This window comes from Sylvia atricapilla, chromosome 6 (assembly GCF_009819655.1).
Source record: "Sylvia atricapilla isolate bSylAtr1 chromosome 6, bSylAtr1.pri, whole genome shotgun sequence".
NCBI classification, from domain to species: Eukaryota; Metazoa; Chordata; class Aves; order Passeriformes; family Sylviidae; genus Sylvia; species Sylvia atricapilla.
The window spans coordinates 19,210,904-19,218,755 of NC_089145.1; the positions used below are offsets into that span (position 1 = coordinate 19,210,904).

At 52.8% G+C, this 7,852-nt stretch overlaps 1 protein-coding gene across 1 annotated transcript; it reads left to right on the forward strand.

Moving 5' to 3' along the window:
* The first annotated feature begins 859 nt into the window (after positions 1 to 859).
* On the forward strand, positions 860 to 3,288 carry FJX1 (four-jointed box kinase 1). The gene has a single exon (XM_066321038.1). The coding sequence runs from the start codon at positions 1,002 to 1,004 to the stop codon at positions 2,280 to 2,282; it is 1,281 nt and encodes a 426-aa protein (XP_066177135.1). The 5' UTR covers positions 860 to 1,001; the 3' UTR covers positions 2,283 to 3,288.
* Positions 3,289 to 7,852: the final 4,564 nt, after the last annotated feature.

The following is a 7,852-nucleotide window of genomic DNA, read 5'->3' on the forward strand; positions in this document are numbered from 1 at the left end:
TGGTCCGCAAAATCCGTGACACCCCTGATGCTTGAGCACCGCGCACATCCCGGCGTGTAAGGACGCGAAGGGCGCTGCCCTCCGTACAGGCGGGCCCTCACCGAAGCGGGGAGAACAGGTGATGCTCCGTGGGGTCTCACCGCCGCGCCTCGCCCACGGTCACGGGCGGCCCTGCCCGGCAGGGAGCTCCAGCATCCCGCAGCGGTGCGCGGGTGGGTCCGGTTCGGCCGCCGGGCGGACAGGCGTCCGTCCGGGTGTGCACCGCGCGGTGCTCGTGTTTGCAGCGATCCCTTTGTGCAACCACCTGCCGGCTCGCGGCTCCCGTGGCCCCGAGCGCCGGGCTAGGGGTAAGGGGTAATGGTGAGGAAGGGAAGCCGCTCTGCCGCTGACCGTGGCGCGACCCCGCCGTGCGGCCGTGGGCGGGAGGCGTCGCGGCCGCGCCCGGGGCTCCACTGCCTCCCGTGCACCGGCGCGGGGGGCGGCCCCGCTGGCGTGCGCACCGCCTTCCTCTTCCCCTTCCCCCTCCCCGGTTTCCTCCCTCGGTGTGCAGGCTCCTTTGTGCTGCCTGCAGCGGCGAGCGGGGACCGGCGGGCCGAGCACCCGCGCCGCAGCGCTCTCCCTTCCCGCGGACGGGCGGCCGGCGCGGCTCCCACGCCTTCCGCGACCCTTCCGCCTCCTCGACGGGGCTCCCGGCCGCGTGTGGGACCACCACCCCCACCGTGAGGGCATCGCCGTTTTAAGCGGAGGGCCACGCCGGGAGACGGGGCGGGCCGGGCGCGCCCCCCCGGCTCCCCCACGTGGTGCGGTGCCCGTGTCTCCCGGCCGCCGGCGGAGCTGGGCGCATACGGCGTGGGGCAGCTGCTGGGGTTCGCCTGTTCCCGCCGCCGTTCCCCGGGCGGCAGATCCGGCCCGCGGCCATGCGCCAGCGCTGCGCTGAGCGGCCGAGCGGCGGGGCTGCACCGCCGCCGCGTCCCGCGGTAGCGGCGTGAAGCGGCGTGAGGATGAAGCGGGCGAGGCGGGCCGCGCCGGGCCCCCTGCCCGTGCTGGGGCTGCTGCTGCTGGGCGCTCTGCCGGGGCTCTGGACGGTGCTGCTGCGGCGGGAGGCGGCGGCGCTACCGGAGCCGCGTTCGCCCGCCGAGCAGTCCCCGGGGCGATGGGGCTGGGGGCTCTCCCCGGCGGCGCGGGGCGAGTCCGGCGGCGGCGGGCAGAAAACTTTTCGGACGCTGCTGGCGGTGCCGGCGGCGGCGACGGACCGGGAGGAGCGGGACGGCGAGGAGCGGCTCGCCGTGACCGACTCGCAGCCGCCGGCCGACGCCGCCTCTCCGGTGGAGCGGGGCATCTTCTGGAGCCGTGAGCTGGAGGAGCAGGTGCCGCCGGGCTTCGCGGCGGAGGAGGCGGCGGCGTGGCTGTCGGCAGCCCGCGCGGCCCGCGTGGCCTCTCTGGAGCGGGGCGGCTGCGGGCGCAGCTCCAACCGGCTGGCGCGGCTGTCGGACGGGAGCCGCGCCTGCGTCCGCTACGGCATCAACCCGGAGCAGATCCAGGGCGAGGCGCTCTCGTATCACCTGGCCGGGGTGCTGGGCATGCAGGAGCGGCTGCCGCCCATGGCCCTCGCCCTGGTGGAAGCCCGCGGGCGGCAGTGGGAGCCGGTGCGCGAGGAGCTGCGGGGCTCACACTGGGCCGAGGGCGCCGTGGTCAGCCTGACCCGCTGGGTGGACAATCTCACCGCCGTGGTGGCTCCCGCGCCCTGGGGCGCCGAGGCGGGCGCCGGCCGGCGGCTGCAGCCGCTGTCGGCGGAGGAGCTGGTCGGGCTGCCGCCGTCGCAGCTGGTGGAGCTGGTGCAGTGGAGCGATCTGATCCTCTTCGACTACCTGACGGCCAACTTCGACCGCCTGGTCAGCAACCTCTTCAGCCTGCAGTGGGACCCGCGGGTGATGCGCCGCGCCACCAGCAACCTGCTCCGCGCCCCCGACGGCGGGCTCGTCTTCATGGACAACGAGGCGGGGCTGGTGCACGGCTACCGCCTCCTCGCCATGTGGGACCCCTACAATGAGCCGCTGCTGCGCTCCGTGTGCGTGTTCCGCGAGGGCACGGCCCGCCGGGTGGCCGAGCTGTACCGCCGCCGCAGCGCTGCCGCCGAGCTGCGCCGCCGGTACCGGGCGCGGGAGCCGCTCTGGGCGCGCCTCGGCTTCCTGTCCGAGCGCCAGGCCGAGCTCCTGCAGGCCCGCGTCGACTTCGTGCACCGCCACATCGCCCACTGCCGCGCACAGGCCGCCGTGCTCTGAGGGCCGGCGGCGGCCGCGGCGCTCCGGCTGTCCTCTGCTGCCGGGCAGCGGGGCTGACTGGCCCCGGCAGCTGCCGCGGGCCGGAGCTGACCCAGCCCGCCACCCCGGTGCCCCGTAGTCACTGCGACTGCCGGGGACGGGGGAAACACTGGGCTACCTGCCTGCTGGGCTTCTGCCTGCCGGGGCTGTCGAGACGAGCGATTAATTCGCTTTGTCAAGATCTCTGAAGATGCGGAGCGCAATCGGTATAATTACGGCCCAGTTCCACTCCAGGACTCTGCCCCCAGAGTTGGAAAAATGAGAGGGTTCAGCATCTTCAGTGCTTTCCTTAACTCTCTTCGTGCACTCACCCTCATAAGAGACCCCATAGGAAAGCAGTCGTCTTTTGTCTGTATTGGGGTCGAATAACTTTTTTCCTTCCAACGAAGGCAGGCGGATTTTTTTTTATATATTATTCCTTTTGCAATGGCATATATAAGTATGAATGTTGATGTTCATAGACCAAGAACTGATTGCACAATAGGGGAGCCCCTAACTAGCAAAACTGCCCTATTTATGAAACTTGTTTCCTACCAATTTTCTTTAACGAGAGTGAACCTTTCCACTGATTGTTAAATCGTGTTGATGAGAAGTGTATAGGAAGCCCATATTCCCTTTGTTATTAGTTCTTTTGTGGATTCATTGGGTTAAACAGTTCTGATTCTTAAGGGTTTGTTTGTAATCATCACCATCATAATTTCATCTCACCAGTAAAGTAACTGACTAATGGGTGGCATAAGAAGATCTCCCATTTTTAAAAAATATTGCTATGTGCTTAAGACTTTGACACAATAGTGAAAGCGGAGGAAAAACTGTTTCATGCACTTTACTTTGACTTTTTAATATTTTTTTTATAGAAGACCTTTTTATTTTACAAAGTCTGCCTTTTATGTACATTATATATGTTCGTAAACTTTTCTGTAACATACTAAAGAAACTGATCTTTCAGTAAAGTGTATTAATGTTTTGCCTTCTGTGGCCTGGATGTTTGCCTGAGCTTTGACAGGGAAGCATGCATCTCCCCTCAATCTTTTCTAATGGGCGGAGGCCACCACGGCTCGGCACGACACTGAACAGAAAAAACTTCTACTCGTTCCCTCTGAGGCAAGGAGGGGTGGAGTTAAGCTTTCAACACTTCTCTCATTCCTAGGTGTCCGTGAAAGGGGAAAAGCTCTTGGAGTGGCTAAAGTAGTATGAGGACTTCTGCTGAATAGACATTTATCTGGTTTTCAAAACCTGAAATGGACTGCCTTGGCTAACCCCGAGATAACTGAAGCAGTTAGTTTCAGCAAACTGATAGAGCTGGTGTGGGCTAGCTGCTGTCAGCCTTTTTGGGTGCTGGGACTGGATACCAACTTGGTATAGGTCGTGTCAGCTGTTCCTGCTCCAGAGGCTTGTCCAGGGTTGGCGGTTGCTTTCAGTGGTGTTCATACTGTCTTCCCATTTTGGTTATCTTTGCAATGAGGAGATGAAAGCAGAATTAAAGAAAAGAAAAGATTTTAATCATGCTGAAATAGTTGGTGGAGTTTCTTTTCTTGTGAGTTCTGTTCTAGGGCAAAGTAGTAGCAGTAGATGTACAAAATCAAATATTGGCATCTCTTGCTTGCTTTCAAAAATGTACCAATATTCATAGAAGAGGCCATTGTATGGCTCAAAATAACAGCCAGAATGAGGACAAAGGATAAGCTAATCCTTTTGAGACCCCAAATGCCAGTATATATCCTGCTATAATCAAACAGCAGCATAATCTCTTCTACATCTGGAGAGGCAGCTCTTGATGAAGGCAGCAGCATGCCCCAGTGGCTGCTGTAGTGCAAGTAGGTGCTGTTCTCAATGTGGACCACTAACCCTCCCTTGAACTCAGGGAGGGCTGTGCATTCCTACCTGCAGGAGGTCTTTAGTCTATTCATTATTTAGATTAAACTTCACATAAAGACAATTTTCATTGGCCATTACAGTGTTGTTGGAGGTTTTGGGGAATAGTTTTTTAATAAGACAACAGTTTTAGAAACAGAATTAATGGTTGATTATTTAGATATGTTAGATATTGCATCTTTGTGTATGAGTATTTATTTCAAAATGTCCCAGCAGCCTGCAAGACTAGCTTTCATTCAGCTGCTGAACTGTCAAGGCTCTCTATTGAACTTGTATTTATAGTTCGCTGCATTTATCTCTACGAACAATGCACAGAATCCCATGTGACATTCCCTTGTCATTTACATGATAATACACAACTTAACTGTAATTCTTAATTCTTCTTCAGCATTGCTTTGTAACTCAAATGCAGCAGTTTCTGTCACATTCACCTCATGAAAATATATTTAAATAATAAACTGCTGGCATACATTTTAAACCACTGTGAAGAGCAAACTGCTGTGCCACGAGCATCTAAGGTTTTTTTTCTGTTTAAGTACTTCTATAATTATGGCACAACTGTGGCTTTGATGGCTAATGGGAAGTAAATCTCATTTACAATGTCTTTAGAGCCAGAGCCTAGATAATTACCTTTTTCAAGAAGAAACATTTCCTATTTGGTGACTGGTAACTACCTCAAGTTATATATAAGTTACATGTTCAAAAATGGTGTAGTTGTAGGTTGGTGTGAAACTAGAGTTGCTGTGCTAGGGAAGGAGTGCCCTGGGAAATGTGTTCATTCAAAAAAGAATGGACAAAACTAGCACAGATGGATGATGATACTTCACTTTGTTGATCTATTTTATTCTTCTGGTGCAGATCATCTTCTGTAAAAGCTTTGAATTGTCATTATATTAAGGCAAACTTACTCTTTCCTGTGTTATTTCTTTAAGGCAAACAGTGCTTTGTAAATTAGTGGTGTCATACACTTTTTGCACAGTATTTTAGCTATATATGCTGTCATACATTTGACTATCCTCCTGCAGAACTAAGGGATGAAGCAGTAAAACCTGATGTGGTTTGGTTTCAGTGGCACTCATCTATCTCTGCTTACTTCCAGTAGAGTTTCCTTTGAGTCTGAGTAATCAGACAAGGAGGGCCATTGAGAACAGGAAGACTTCAGGAGCTGAAAGTTGGGAGTAGAAGGTTGTCAGTAGCAGGAATGGCAGGTTCTGGCTGTGCATTGCCAGCAGCTCAGCAGCATTTTACCTGAGGCTCCAGGAATCGTCGGCACAACCTGTATCAGAATGGAGCTCTAGGGCTGTAGACCTCACTCAGCAGAGCACTTAAGGATGCACTTCCCACTGCTTTTCACAGGCTTTCCATAAAGTATGTGTTGACAAGGTGGGCTGCACTGGTGCCTTGTTCAAATGTAGCCTCTTGCACAGATCTGAAGAGGCTGGGTGGGTGTCACAGCCCAGATGTCCCAGGTGTGAGACAGGAGGTGCTTAACTAAAGTAGGTAGGAGACCTGAGTGCTTAACTGATAACACAAGCTTCAGGGGAAAAAAACCAAATCAAACCCAAAACCCAAAAAAATCTCCAAAACAAAACCAACAGGAAAAAAAACCCCAAAACAAAACAGTAAAAGAATCTAGAGAGGATGTATTTAAATGCACTGCATTCAGTTCCATATTTCTGTATGTTTTCCCAGTTAAATTCAGAATGACTCTCCTGATTCTTTCTTGCATTGGAATCTGAGGAGGCTTGTAGGGTTAGGTGGTTGCTGCTACTCCCATCTTGAGTTCATAGTCACTGGGACAGGCTTTTCAAACACTTGCACAGTGAAGGGAGGACTGAGTTCACAGTTTCTGAGAACTAAAGGATATCAAAATTGTGCTTGCAGTGGCTAATGCACCCCCAGGATGCACCAAACAGCAAAGCCTGTGATTTCAGTGGGGTTCCCGCTTGGTGAAAAAAGCAAGGATGTTGTTTGCGGCACAGATCTCGTTTACTTCTGTTTGCTTGCATCTGAAGTAATTTCCAGTATGGATTTATTTTCAGTGTTGATTTATCTTGGAGTATTTCCTTCACAGCTTGGGAAGCTGTTCCCAGGTGCAGAGTTCCCTTTCCTTTCACACAAAGCAGCTGCCCTGGGGATGGAGCTGTGTTGACCTCTGGTGCCACACTTCGCTGCCCTGCTGAGGCTGTGTCAGCCCATTCAAAGATTGGGGAGATAGCTTGGGGCCAGTGGAAGACAGTGAAAATATAATTAGTAACACTGACTCACTGGTCATACAGCATGTTCTTGATGTCACCAGCATATTTTTTTTGCTTTCCCTTTGAAGTTTGAGGCCCTTTTAAATGTTAATAAACTTAGAATTATCTCACTGACATTACTAGGTGGTCCAGGGCTGTGAGATATGAGATTATATTAAAACTTAATCCCATTTTGCGTGTTATTCCTACTTTGCAACCACAGCATGAAATTTAATCACTCCTTCAGAGCTATGCTCCCTGGGTTAAATGTGGCAAAGCTCCCAGGAGAAGGGGCTGGGCTGCACAGTAAGCAGTGCCTGCTGGGCACTCACAGAGCTCCTGCTACTCTCAGTGACCTAGAAAACCTTTTACCTTCCTGGCTTGAGTGCTAATATAGCTCTCCCTTCTGAAGCAATGCATGCTGATCTGAGCAGAAGTTACTTCTCAATGGGTTGACTCAGGTATTTTATTGTGAATCAACTGGTGTTTTCACAAACATTATCAGTCGCACACTCAGGGACTGTTTAATCTGAGTGTACTTTGGGTATGGGGTAGGAGCAAGGTGTTATACCTGTGATGTCTTAACACCCTTCTGTGCTGTGGCTTCCAATGCCTGCTCCAGTGCTGGATAAGTTTATGGGAAAGAAGGACACACAAAACCTGTGTGAATCTGGACTGCTGCTGTGTGCAGGTGTGAAAGGAGCTGTGCAGATGAAGGAGACTGATCCCATCTGAAAGCAAACCAGAGCTGTACTCAAGGAGAAGAGCTCTGGCTGGATTATTGGAGGATAAGCAACAATAATAGGACAACAAAGAGGGTCTGACGTTGCAAATGGATTGTCTGGTTTTGTGTGATTCTGCTATTCAGACATTTTCTGTGGGGTTTGGGTTGAGGGGTTTGTGTGTGTGGCACTTGGCTCCATTTCTGCAAGAAAACAAACAGGGGAAGATTGACTGCAAAATCCAGTGGTTGCTGATGCAGGAAAAATTGGGCAGACATCCTGAAGACCCAGACCCTTCCAGTTCCTATGCCAAGGAGGGATACACAGGTAAGGAGATTTCAGGTGGAATACAAACAGAATGCAAGCTGGTTACAGGTACAATATAGATGAGGAGATTTAAATTGTGCTGCCAGGATGTCACCATGCTTGTCCAGCCTCTGTCACTGGGCTTTTTAAAGTGACAGTCTTTGGTGTCAATCCAGCAGAATGTGTTTTATAAGAAGTAGTCAAAAGCATAAAAAAAAAAAAAGTTGAGGCACTTAAGCAGGCAAATTGCATCCAAATGCTGGCACCAAGCAGCAAACATCCTTCGATGAAACTGGATGGCTGCAGAGATAGTGTCCCCTGCACAGCCCCTTTCTTTACCTTCTGTGACAGGTTTCTTGCAGCAGCCTCTGAAATGGGCTTTTTTTGAGGC

Bases quoted from the DNA above. Each gene is read 5' to 3' on its own strand.
- FJX1 (XM_066321038.1), top strand. From the start codon at position 1,002: ATGAAGCGGGCGAGGCGGGCCGCGCCGGGCCCCCTGCCCGTGCTGGGG.